Here is a 13,859-nt window from a genome sequence, read left to right as displayed (position 1 = left end):
AGTACCATGTAAAGGTCATCACTATTGACCCTATAGATTAGCCTACTAAAACCTCTTTAAAATTTCTTCCTTGGATTTGCTGACCTCCAAATTAATTGAAGTGTTCATGTTTACAATTGAAAGTTTCAGTGAGCCAGAAAGCTTACAGGGTGGCAGTGGAGTTAATCGACCATTATTAGACTTTTCTAGCTTATTTTGGGGACAATAATGAATATACAATGCACTTGCCGTCCCAGTAGACCATGACACAACCACCATTTTTGTACCGAGCAAGGGGCTTAGATGTTTGTCCAGGTGAGAGGTACCCCCCCCCTCGCCTTTGAGAAATTTTGGTAAAGTGGAGGTCACTCAGAAAATTGTACACTATATCTTTTGTACACTATATCTTATGTTGGAGAATTTTTAGCTCTACCACACATTAATGTTATATATTTATGTATTGTACACAACGTTTTTGTAATATTGTCTTGACCAGTTCAGTGTACTTTATTGACAAATCATTGTATAATGATGAGATTTGAAGTTATTTCTGTGCCATGGGACAGTATTTAGTCAGTCTCAAAGCAACCATGGCTTTTCTCATTGGATGTTTTAGACTGATTGGTCACTAACATCTTCTGGATCTTCAAACTATTCATTTTGCCAACTAAGAAAAGTTTAACCCTCACATTCCTACATCTAATCTTACTTTGGGATGTTTACCTCAGTTTGGAGGGGGAGAAAAAAAACAAGTATCAGGTTCATTTCTACAATTTATTTGCATATTTGAAAGACAGCAATTTGCTTATATGTGATTGCAAACATTCATATTTCACCTTTAACGTTATCATAACGTAAGAAAGTTCTTCAAAATAAAAAATCACTAGCATAGTGATTTTTAAGTTAAATGTGAAAAACAGGTATTCCTTTAAATAAAACAGATACATTGGATAATTTCATAAAATATCTAACATTGCAAAGAGAAGGTGAGAATCATTTTGCCAATATTTAACTATAGAAAGCTAGGAATTTGAAAGCAACTGAAAAAAAAAACGAAGGGTGTGAAAGTGTTATTAACAACATTATTCCATGAAGAATTTCAGTTCTTAATGATACATGAGAAAAAGTTAGAATGGAATGTTCTAAAGTAGTTCTAAAGATTTCAGTATCTACTTCTACAGAAATGTTTACATAAAATGATGGAATGATAAAAGTAGTAGAAAGTTCCCCCCCCCCCCCCTTCCCTGATATTCTAGGAAGTATGCCAGAAGAAAATTAAAATGATGGAATAACTATAAGTAGCTGAATGCACCCTATTCTTACCCCTCCCTATGCCCCTCCCCACATTTCAGAAACAAAATTGATCGTCGAGAGCAAATTTCAGGTAATACTGCTACAACATGTTTCAGAAACAATAGAAAGTATGCCATCAGTTAAATTATTACCTTTCCTTGCCCTACATCCACCCCCTCACAGCCACCTTTCATCCACCCCCTCCTAGCCACCCGCCACCTTCTTCCTTCGTTAAAAAATACCATACAAAAATTTCAGTTACTACTGCTACAATGAAAGTTTATATATATCTTGTAAAAATTATGTCAATCCCTCCCCTCCCCCACCCCCCCACCCAATCCTCCCTCAGCATAAATAAAGGTGAGAAGAAAATGTAATAATAATAGCAACAGCAAAGATGCCTGAAGTAAGTTTCAACCAAACTCTTATCATTTAGAGCCTCTATCAATTGTCTTATTTCAATTATACACAATGCACAGCAGTTATCAGAGGGTTTTCATCTTTCAACACTAAATCTGTCTGTCAAATGAAATGAAGTTCATGGTCATTTGTTTTTGGTCTAAATTTTGACAATGTGTAAAAGCTTTCCTACAAAGAAGAAAACCCCTCCCTGATCTTTATTTGCCAAATTATTCTAAGCCCTTAATGTCATGTCAAACTAATCAAAGAAATATCTGTGCAGTGTAAAAAGTGCTCCAATGTTTGCAATTAAAGAAGTGGTCAATATTTCCAAACAATATGTCTTCCCAAGGGTGAGAGTGGTCTTTCAGCTATATAGCAGCTACAGGCATTTGTTCACATCACCTCCCCCCCCCCCCACCACCTATAAACTCATCCCCTTAGATGGGAAATTCTTGTAACACCATCCACACAATTCAAAACAACTTGTGAACATGAGTTTTACTACTGTGCATCTCTTTAGTACAGACTTAAAATGCAGGGACACCTGAATACATTAAAAACATAAAAACAATCAAGCATTTGCAATTCTGTTATCTTTCAATATAAATTACACATTCAAACAAAAACCAAATATGAAAAAGGAATGTCTCGAATTTCAATGGAAAAAACAGCCACATTCATAGCAGACTTTAGGTTTATAGTCTAAAATATCGATAGAAAATTAAAAACCGAAATTTAGAGTAGAATTTATTCAAATTTCAAGCTAAATATATACATAAACATGGAAGTATGAGATTTTATTCACTTAACATAACTTGTATTAAATTTATACAAACAAGGATAAGGAGAAATTGTGCATCAACTTAGGCTTCAGTAATTTTAAAGGCACTTTATGATTTTGTAAGACTCTTTTTTAATTATTATTTGGTTAAAACTAGATACGTACACACAATGATGGTGATAATGACCTTATGTACATATGAGTTATCTAGCATATTAGGCATTACCCAAAACATTAAACATTCTCTCATATACCAACAACATATTCAAATTATGCAATAGTATTGTTATTCATTATTTTAATTTCTCTGCTGCAACCAAAGTAAATTGACAGTAATTTTTATGCTATCATTTCGGTAGCGTCATATTGCAGCAATTATTCAAGTTTGCAGCTTTTAACACTATCCATGAAAACAGCTATGACGATTTTTGAGCAGCCTTAAAATAAAAAGTTCCCTTTTTTTTTCATTTTCTTTTTTGCTATTTTTTTCCCCTGCACAGTTTCAAATGAAAGGTTTAACCTTCAATGTTTTCCTTTTTGTTATTCTATTTGTTTTTTCTCTCTTTAATTTTCCCTTTTCAGTTTTCTAATAGCATTTAATAGCTTCTGTACTTGAGAATGCATCAGCTGTCTAAAGGATGGAACCAAGTTTCTCCTTGTGTCCCAGCAAATCGTCTTCCCAGAATTTATCCCTTCACTACAAACTCATGCATTATCCTGAACGTATTGCTGCTTAAATCTTTAAAAACATGGGGGGGGGGGAATCATTTTCAAAAACATGAAAGAGAATCATTTTGTTCCTTTAAGATAAACTGCTCCATAATGACTCACAAATTTGTAATATTTATTTCTTTTATGAATAAAAACGAAAAAACTAAACTGATATTATGATATGATAATTTGTTCTTTGCAGTCTCACTTCATGCACAGTAATATTTCATTTAATCAAGCTTTTGATCTTTTATAGAAGTAGTGATTGCTGCAGGAAGGGAAGTTACACATAGTTTCCAGACAGGAGTAAAAGAACCAATCTTGATGATAAAAGTAAGGTTTTGGGACATTTCGAGATAAATTTCAACAGATCACACTATCTTTAATCTTCGAAGGGACAGACTTAAGGAGATGCGAGGGGTGTGTAGTTCTTGCATACAATTCTAATATATATATGCAGTTCAGAATAGAGGGCGTACAAAGTCATTAGGTCTAAATTTCTCCTCCCTCTCTTCACCAGAGGCATAGAGAGGCCTGGTTGGTCCACAGGGCAATTTATATCACTGGGATCCCTGTTTTAATTCCTTTCAACTGCAAGGGATTTGGTTTACTACATATGCCTAAGAATGCACCACTTCAGGTCCATTTTTTTTTTTTTTCGAGCAAGAACCTGCTGACCCCCTGCAATGGGAGTAGGCTTCAACAATTCCCAGGGCCACACCCACACCTTTCTAAAGTCCTCGACCCATCCCTGTTATCCAGGATAAATCTGGGTAACTTGTCATAATTATCTAGTGAACTAAGACCCTTCCTTTGTGAAATTAGTGCCAATAATAAGCATTTTGTCCGTGGAAGTCATGCTTCTTTCCTGATCCGATGTTATCTCTCAAGTCGGGATTATTTTCAGGGAAACTTCCATGGAATGATTTTCGTGCGTCGCTTTTCGTGAAAGAGTCCTGCATTTTCAGTAATGTCGTCTGGGGTCTGTCCCCGTATGGGTAACTAGGGGTCCACCTGAATCGGAAATCTGCAGTACCTTGTGCGTTGAAATGCCTGGAATCGACGACAGGATTTGAATGTGGGTGTCGGTAGACTGGGTCGTAGAGGGGCTTGCTAGAGGCGCTTGTGGCGTTAGGGTTGGAATTGGACAGGTCGTTGTTGGCCTCCGCAGGGTGTTTCAATTTGGCAGAATCGATTATTATGTTGCTTCGTGAATCATACCCACTGTCAGCCATCACAGATGGTAGGGACTTAGCCAGAGTTGACGTGTCCATTGGGGGTGGTTTCACCGTGCGGACCTTGTCGGGACTATAACTAAACGTATACGTAGACTGAGTTGTGGGGTTTTGCGCCGGTGGGGAGCTTTTAACTCCTACCATTCCTTCACTATTGGATATCTTCGACATATCACTTGAGGTAACAAAGGGGTTTGCACCAGGGGAACCTGCAAACTGATATTCCTCCTTACCGGTCTCCCTAGCGGTATTGGTACCCTCCCCGACATTTTCTGCCTTCTCCATCATTTCGCCCTCCTTCTTATACTGATCTAGGACGGCATTCGTCTTATGGTAGTCCCAGGGTAGAACATAGTCATACTCGTAAGGATTATCGCCATCGTAGTAAAACGGTGCCTTGGCGGTGTATATCTTGTGCAGGGTATCGTAATACACCGGGGGTTGCATCTGGGGGCTGGTGTAGTCCACTTTCCGTTTCAGTAGGGTCAGGTCGTGATGATGTTCTCGTCGCTCTGCCTCCTTCCATCTCGCCTGGTCGGTCAGTCTCTTCAAATCGTCCTTGTGCTTCTCCGCCATCTCCTTGAGATAATTCTTGGGCACCTGGTCGTCGTAGGCTTTCTTCCGGGTGTCGCCGCTGAGCTTGAGGGACTGAGCATCGACTGACGCTTGTCGCTGATTCAGCTTCTCCAGCTGTGTCTCAGGATGCTGTAAGCTCTGAAGTCTCTTCCATTCCAACTTTTCTGCAGGGACCCTGAATGAGTCATGCGTCTCGGAGGGTAGATTGGGGTGCTCACGAACCTGAGGAAGAAAAAAAATATAAAGATTTAAACAATCAGTCACTAAGTTCCCCCTCAAGAGCAACTAGCATAGCCTCTTAGTTGGGTATGGAAAGCACTGGTCTGCCATGATGGTCTGCCAAAAAAACTCTCTTTAATTTTTCTTTTCAACATTCAACTTCTGCAAACACAGCTACTAACGTCCTTAAAGTAGCTAGCTGGAATAAAAAAAAGTCAAAAGTATTCTGAAACGGTGAACGTGGTCATGACGATCACATAAATGACAGCTGCATTCAACATTCATTCAGTATTTTAATTTTTAAAATACAGTTCAAATAAAGTACAAATTATCTGAAAGCTTTGACCTACTCTGGTATCTGTGTGCCTCTCCTGCTAAAGCAGAGTAACACACTTTTACTACACTTTTATGCTTGGCTCAAGGTGTAAACTTTTACTCTTCAACTCTTCCCCATGTACCACTGACTTTCCTCCCACAGCCCTACCACTTAGTCCTCCTCATTCCCTACTACTCTCTCCCCTTCCCACCCCCCATCCCCCTTCAGATTGTCATTTTTTCACTCACCTTGTCCATCTCAATAGTTATTTTGGGAACATATGGTACATATTTGATCCTTCCGTCCTTGATGACACAGCGAACCGACTGATTTGGACCGATCAAACGAGAAATCCTTCCCTCTAGAGGCCTGGGTGGCATGAATGTATTGTACGATCTCGTTCGCTGTAAATGAGACATAAGTATTCATTATTTACATACGTTTCTATTTTTCTTGCATTTACAAATTTTAGAACTCAAGCCTGGTAACTTTAAAAGAAACCAAAATGATGATCTGTTAGGTTTAAGATGTTTAACTTCTCCTTAAGTCCCAACTTCCATCTTTGTTATCTAAGAGACATTGAGAGACAAAAGCTTCCGCTGTTGATTAAAAAGTTCTTTGATCTGTAGTAAAATTTGATTAGTAAAGATTCATCAATATGGTCTGTAAAACAAAGGAAAATTAGTTAGTCTTCTAAGATTGACCATTATAATTAGCATACAGTATATGCTGTGATGGATGAAAATGTGAGAAAGTAAAAGAAAACAGATATGAGTAGAAATTTGAAGATGAGGTCATAATAGAAATGTGATGAAAGGTTTTTTCTTCTCCCTAGCTCTTTTCACAACCCTTCCATCTCATTATCTTGATACTGCTTCATACAAACATCCCTGTCAGAAATAATGAATCTGTAACCTTTATCCCTTGGTATGTCCAAACACAGTTGATAAAATAGGTCCTTATTGATGAACAAGTGTAACATTCATTTTTTAAGTCCATATATGTATTAACAGGAAGCAGAGTTTTGTGGAATTTTGTCTAGTAAAATGTGATAAAATCTTCATTTTTCAGAATTTTTCAATGTTAGATTGTAAATGTTGTAGTAAGTTGTTACAGACTTATCAATAGGTTTATTCTTTGGTTTTTGTTGTAATAAATATATATATATATGTATATATACTAATCCTCTGTTTTTAGTCATTGCCATTTGCAGGGAGCTAAGGTTTTACTTGCTGGATGTTCTTGTTGCACAGGAATATTTTAAGAAAGCTGTTGGGTAATGGATAGTGAATAATAAAAGCTATTTGGACAAATTTAACACCAGTGAGGTGTGGCCAAGAAGGGGGGGGGGGCTGTAAAATGTGTGGAAAAAACAGAGCGAGAATTTTCTTTTGGGTGTCGTGGGAGGACAAATCCAGTATGCTTCTTAGTTTCCCACCCAGTGTTTATATTGCTTGCTATTAATACACCCTCTTGCCAGCAAAAATTAAATTTTAATATTAAGAAACAGGGGTATTCGCTCCTTATGCCTATGTTGGGGTAGTGGATTATGGGGGGGGGGGCTTAGATACAAAGGGGCAAAAATGTATATGGCAGACTGAGAGTAGTTAGTTTATTATCATTCCTTTTTATACTTTTCTCAAGTCAGCTTATTCTAATGTCAGTGAAGCTTGTGTCCAAACACTGTTAAAAATCCCCATCCTACAGCTGTTAATCCAGAAATTTTGGGGCAATTGAAAGTGCAGGAGTGGGGAGTGGAAGGGGGGGAGGGGATATCATTTTGTACTGATCATTAATAATAGTCTTAGATTACCATCAGAAGTGTACATTTTTCTGTTCAGGAGGTAGGGAAGGGAGTGGAGGGGAAGGGGAGGACGTTTCGTTGCACTGACTTTAATTATATGCTCCTACTCATCTGTGACATTCAAACAAAACTTCATGTAAATTATATTTAGTGAAAACCACCTTTTCAACAGCAATAGATAAACTTTACAAAGTGTAACACATGCAAACATTCACTTTCAGTTCTTCTTCTTATCATGAAAATATTTATTTGCAGACTGAAACTTTACACTGGAATAAAATTCTCAAAAATAAAGATAAAGAAATTACAAATGGAAAGAAAATAAGAAAATAGTTCCTCTTTCACTCCCTTTCTTCTGTATTGTTAAAAGTAAAATCATTAAAGTTATTGTCTCCACAATTGTTTCCTGTACAGTGACGTTGAATACTGTTTCGATGGGGAACAGATCCTGTTGGAATTATACATTGCACACAACATCATTTACCATTCTTTATTTCACAATGACTTCCATTGTTACATTTTGTGTAAAATTTAATGATTCTGTGGTTCATGATCTAGTGTAAATAACAGAACATTTCAAGCAGATGTGGAAATGAACATGGAATAATTTTATGTATATATGGTTGTAAATGTATTCAAAGAATACAGCTTGCATGTAATAATACAGGAAAATAGAAATTACCTTTTGAAAAGCAGGAAAAATTAGTATTACACTCTAAGACAGGGAGGTTCTTGTAGAACACTTATTATTGCAGTTACTTCTTTAAAAAAGCAAGTTCTTTAAATGCAAGTTTTCAGCTGTTTAAACAAATGCTTTAACGTTTAGCAAGTTCAAAGAGGCTGAGGCGAATTTACTGCATTTGAAACAAAGGATATGTCCAACAGCATCTCTTTCTGACCCCCCCACCACCCCTGCCTATCTTCCCTCTCAGTATTCTTATCTGCACCTATACCTCTGAATAATACTGAATGCTATCGAATGCATGTGAATGCATTTGAATGCCATTGAATGCATGTGAATGCCATCAGTGTGGCTTCAAATGCAATAACTCCTGATAAGCTGGGGACTACATCAATTGTATTGTTTAGATAAGATTCAGGGTTTGATTTCCAATAACTAACAGAACAATTTCTCTACATTATTATGTTACAAACTTGGTGCACCATTTTATGTTATATTTTGAAATTCCCAAATAAAAAGGTTAACAGTACAGTAGGATGCTCTGTTGTCTGCACTAAACTTTCAAGATTTCTATTTTGCCAAAAAAAAAATCAGTAAACTTTCTGTCGTAGAAATACAGAATAAAATCTTGTAATTAACAAGATTCTTGGCTCAAACCCTGATTTACAGTAATAAAGAAGTATGGAAGCTAGATTATGTGTTCCATATTTACAAACATTAAATGTTAACATTATGTGTGCCCCTAGAAAACACTGATTTCTTAACTGACACCTTTACTGTACTAGAGTGTATCGCAAAGTGTTAAAGCAACTGTTTGTTCCTTCTAAGTGATAATCGTTTTGAAATTTTAGCTGATTTCAATTGTCACTGGAAAAAAAAATGATTTGTGAAAATTTCTGGCAGATTAGTGTGAATATTTGGTAGTGGACAATGTCTTCATGAAGCCTAAATGTAAACATGATGATAAGCCTACAGGATAGGTAACATATTTTTGTCACTCAACTATGTAGGCAATCATGGAACCCATAATATAACTTCATAATTGATAACTAACAGGTAAATATTTTTCACAGATCGTATCTCAATCCTTAAACTTATAAATAGGTTTTATTCCATGCCGTCCTCTGGGTGATGTTGCTTGGTCGTAAAAATGGGAGAGAATTTCTTTGCTGTGGTAAAAAGGAAAGTAAAAGAAGAATACATTATTAAAAACCTGTAACCATATTTTTGATTCAGAATTATTTGACTGTTGGGAGATTGGCCAGAATCTATATAAAGGGGAATTAGGTCTCCACACCCACAGTAGTTTTAATTGCAAACAAACAAACTTTTTTATGACGAATCTAACAATTCTATCCATAACACAACCCACTTTTTGACAATTTTGGTCAGCGTTGAGATACTTCTATAAAGCAAAGTCACTTTTCCTATGCATGATTTAATTACAAGGAAATGTAAGACTTTGAAGAAGAAGAAGCTTGACCATTTCATAGTAGGCCTATGATTAACATGGAAATGAAGCGAGAGAGAATCTTCATTTATATCTCTTTGAGAGCTCTCTTCATTTTTGTCAAGTGCAAAGAATTTTGTAACAAGTATGGATCTGTTATTCAGCCAATTATAGCAATAACTTCCTTTAAAGTTTTAGGCCAATTTAGGTTTCTGGGGGACCGAATCTGTCTTAACAAAACACCCACACAAATTTACCTGTAAAATAATCAGAAAGAGTTAAAATTATACAGCAATGAAGATGATCATATACAAACATTGTGAAAATGAAATGTCAAAAATAACGACAGAATTGAGGTTTCTAAAGAGAACTGATGTATGAATGATATGATATGAAAACTGTACATAATTAATCGACATATAATGATGAATGGACCTACCAGACCATGGTCCTCAATTCCGGTCCTTTGCTCTTTCTCTAACTTCTGATCAAAGTTGTCGAGCCTCAGAGCATTGGCTGGGCCGTAACCTGTGAAGTTTCTGTTGTACGTGGTCTGCCACTGGGCTCTCTCGATGTTACGCAGAGCGTTCGCAGTCTTGGGATTTAAAGTGTGATCCAAAGAGCGGGTTGGATGGTTGGGAAGGACTGCTTTAGGTGGAATCGGGTAGAACTGTTGTTGACCAGACGTTGGAGTTTTCCTTTGCTGAAGTGTAAGATAGTCAAAAGGACATTGATTAATTTTACAGAATACAAGCAGATCAAGAGTATTGTATGATATCAGTTATGCATGGATATAGCAGATATGGAAGAACAGGGAAGGGAAGAGGGGTACACAGGTTGAAAGTGTAACTGGTTTTACAGCCCCCCACCCCAACCCCTCCTGCTATGTCTATGATTATTCATCTCAGATGGTTACTTTTGAGGCAAAAAAACAAAATGGATCCATAATAAATCATAAAACATGGTAAGGAAGTTTGCAGCATAATAAATGATAAATAGATTGTCTTTAACTTTCATGTTATATTGGAAATAATCTTGATTGCCTGCAAATCTCTGAACTACTGTAGTGACAATCCCTCAAACCTTACTCTCCCCTATTAAATATAATCAACAAAATTTTGAATAATCATAACAAACCTGGAAGAAAGTATCTCCAGGCCACTTCAAGGGCATTTTTTCTGTTTCTAGAGGTAATTCTTGTCGTTCCCATCTATCTGAACCACCTATTCAAAGCAAAGGAAAGAGGAATAAATATGTAAAAGTATATCAAATGCATGAGGTAACAATTTGTAAGAAATAGATCAAAAATAATAGGCAAAGAGCTTTACTCGACTCTCTAAAATTTAACTTTGCATTTATCACTCCATAGCCATTTAAGTATTAAAGCAATTGTTGTATCTCAGAAACATGGATACACATGAATTATTAATATTACACAAACCAAAATATAGGCAAAAAAACTGGCCAGCCCCTTGACATCTCCCCTTTAATGACGACACATTTTTCTAAGTCATAATTCTTAATTCATATCAAACTTGAACATTTTTTTAAGAAAAGACACCGACGCTATCCTTAATTGCGTACCTTTCGACTGACGAACGACTCTAATGGAGTATGGGTTAGCGGGCATCTGAGGGTGTAGAGGGCGCTGTTGCTGGGCCGCTTCTCCTGTCTTGTAATCATCACGAGAGTTTGCAAAGTTTGGAAAGACGGCAAATCTAGACATGTGTGAGCTGTATGGATGTTCTGCTGGGAACTCTTTGTTTATCTGAAGTTTCCTGTGGTCGGTTAAAAAAAATAGACGCAGGTGGATATTTTGTCACATAATTTGCAATAAATATGAATAAAAGAGGTTGAATATTAGTAATTCTTTAAATATTCTGACCAGAGTAGCAGCAGTAGGATGGGAAGGGATATGGAGACACAAACAAGTCACCTCTCCGACCTAACCCCCTCCCCCCCTTCCCCCACCTCATGTCCAGTCCTGTCAGTAGCAGAACATACACTTAAAAATACCAGTGCAAACATAATTATAGTGAAACAACAAACCCCCCAACGACTCCCTCCCCCCTCCCCCAATATTTTTCCCAATCCCAAACACTGAAAGGGGGTTTGCCACTTTACACAAAGACACACATTTTTTTTTTTAGTTACTCAAAGAAGAAACCCTCTTATGAATAAAATGGAAAAAAATACTTACGACATGTCAGCTTGCGTAGGTCTTGGAACCCTGCAAAGATAAAATAGAGAAATAAAGATATATTAGAAAAGTAACTGAAAGTGAAGATTCTTGGTACAAATTATTATTATAATTAATCGAGTCATGTATCTTAATTACTGTCAGAGTGACCAACTTGCTAACACAACTGAAGAACAAATCATCCATTACTGTCAGTTTTAAGAATGCAAACAATTTTCTTCCCTAAATATTAATAAATTAAAATGTGACATACTGAAAACCCAAACAGAGATAAATTTATAAACTTGTTACTTTGTAGTTTTAACCCTCCCCCCCCACCCTCCACCCTACTCTCAGCTATTTTACAACCCCTTACACTGCTAGGTTTTACATGCAATTAAGGTTGGCAAATTTACTCTGATATAGGTGTGCTACATCTATTAAATCTTGCTTGGTTTGTTTTATAGTAATTATACAAAATATATATAAAATTATATGACAGTTAATACCAAAGTCAAATAATTTCTCAGGCCGGTAATAATCGGTGGGGAAGTTATGTTTATCAAATTAACTATAAGTCTTGCATTTATGATGCATACATAAGCAGACAATAATCGTATACTATTAAGTCTTATTTATACTTACAATTCATCATTTGATCTTATATTGCTCTTCTTTAGTAGGGTCAGGTCATAGTATTGATTAACTGGTAAACCTCTGTTGGAAAATGAATACAAAAATGTTATGAATTTTTATAATTTTTTATGAATTTTATGAGGATGAAGCTCTGTATATGAAACGAAAAGTCTGGGTGGAATAAAACGGGTAAAGTTCATTATAATTGACGATTAATATCAATTTCTCATTTAAAAATAAAAGTAACAAATTTTATCTTTTTTCACTGTAAATTTAATCAAAGGGTGACAAATATAAAACAATGATGTAAAGTTTTAAGTTCAGTTCAAGAAAATTATATTAACATTCATCTGAAGATTGTGATTCACACTAAATAGAATTTCATGAGTTACATATAAAACTTAAGCTCATTCTGAAAGACAAAAGTGGAAGCTTTTGAATAAACAAAACATTAAAATGATCATAAAATTACAATGAGTAAAAGAGAAATGTGATTCACACCATAGGTTTGCTATGTATAGGCAGTTGTTAAACAGGCTTACTGTATCTCTTATATGGTTAACGATCAAACCTCTGATCAATGCGAACACTCTATAATGCTGCAAAAACAAAAAATCCTTACGTATAGTAGAAAGAATGTAGCTTGTCAAATGCAGGTCTCTTCTTCTGTTCAGGCCAAACCCTTGGCAGGGCTGGGAGTAAAGAGGTTGTCATGTTTTTAATCGAAGATGTAAGCACAAAATAAAACAGAAAGGCACAGTGCAGACCGAAGTTTTTCCGTCGAAAAGAGCTTCAAAACAGGTGACGCAAAACTGGGAAGACGATTTGCTGGGACTACTGTAATCTGCACCATTTACAGTCAAGCTACATTCTCTTAGTGCATACACTACTGAGTTTACACACAACAGTAGCTATTAAACTGACTGAGGTGCAACGGATAGGTCCCATACAACATGTACCTTTTGTTGACACCTCTCTTTAGGGCTTTTCATAGGGGGTGAAGCTAATGAATATCACCAAGGCGATATATTTATTCATGAAGTCTGATGCAGGCTGTGGTGGCGACTATGATCTTACATGGAATAATAAGGGTGTGTTCATTGAGGGGGGTCCATCTATTGTATGTGGTGCACAGACAATAGGAGGAATAATCAATATGTGTGGGGGAGGGCTCAATAAATTTCTTTATGGGAGTAGACAGAGTTGATGGTTCCAAGGGTCAAGGGGCACTTTAGAGGATTTTATGACTTACTATACTTTACAGGAGGTAAATCTGACAACTTTTAGAGGTACATTTCATGTAATATATCATGTACTTCTGTAGTCTGCAAGTTACAGTAGGTTTGGCTTTGAAATCTGATGTACACATGGAAGTGTTACCATAAATGGCCTTGCAATTTTTTTTTTTTAAAAAGAGAAAAAGATGTTAGCAAACTGCTTCTCTACTGCAAAATGCCTTCTCAGTTCGCCTCTGAAGAAGATCCTGCTCTAAGGATCGAAACATCAGGACCTCTATATTTTACAGTTTTGTTCCACATACTCTCTCTCTCTCTTTCCCATTGACATGTAGTTTACATCACAAATGCTCATTAAGAA

General features: G+C 36.4%; 1 protein-coding gene across 3 annotated transcripts in view; it reads right to left on the bottom strand.

Annotated features, from left to right (window-relative positions):
* Nucleotides 1-3,513: 3,513 nt before the first annotated feature.
* LOC139966273 (uncharacterized) overlaps nucleotides 3,514-13,859 on the bottom strand; it is a 262,794-nt gene continuing 252,448 nt past the window's right edge. The window contains exons 2-9 of one of the 3 annotated variants that reach the window (XM_071969129.1): nucleotides 12,886-13,102; nucleotides 12,273-12,344; nucleotides 11,649-11,678; nucleotides 11,033-11,226; nucleotides 10,586-10,671; nucleotides 9,888-10,151; nucleotides 5,761-5,916; nucleotides 3,946-5,199 (exon numbers count right to left, since the gene is read on the bottom strand). In XM_071969129.1, the coding sequence (XP_071825230.1) occupies nucleotides 3,988-5,199; nucleotides 5,761-5,916; nucleotides 9,888-10,151; nucleotides 10,586-10,671; nucleotides 11,033-11,226; nucleotides 11,649-11,678; nucleotides 12,273-12,344; nucleotides 12,886-12,977 (2,106 nt within the window). In that variant the 5' untranslated portion in view covers nucleotides 12,978-13,102 and the 3' untranslated portion in view covers nucleotides 3,946-3,987. Of the gene's footprint in view, nucleotides 5,200-5,760; nucleotides 5,917-9,887; nucleotides 10,152-10,585; nucleotides 10,672-11,032; nucleotides 11,227-11,648; nucleotides 11,679-12,272; nucleotides 12,345-12,885; nucleotides 13,186-13,859 lie in introns of those variants that run through there. The other 2 variants (XM_071969128.1, XM_071969127.1) reach the window with 2 other exon arrangements.

Source organism: Apostichopus japonicus, chromosome 4, assembly GCF_037975245.1.
Source record: "Apostichopus japonicus isolate 1M-3 chromosome 4, ASM3797524v1, whole genome shotgun sequence".
In the NCBI taxonomy this organism is placed as follows: Eukaryota; Metazoa; Echinodermata; class Holothuroidea; order Aspidochirotida; family Stichopodidae; genus Apostichopus; species Apostichopus japonicus.
Note: the sequence above shows the minus strand (reverse complement) of the source record. Positions and strands in the feature narration are given on the sequence as shown.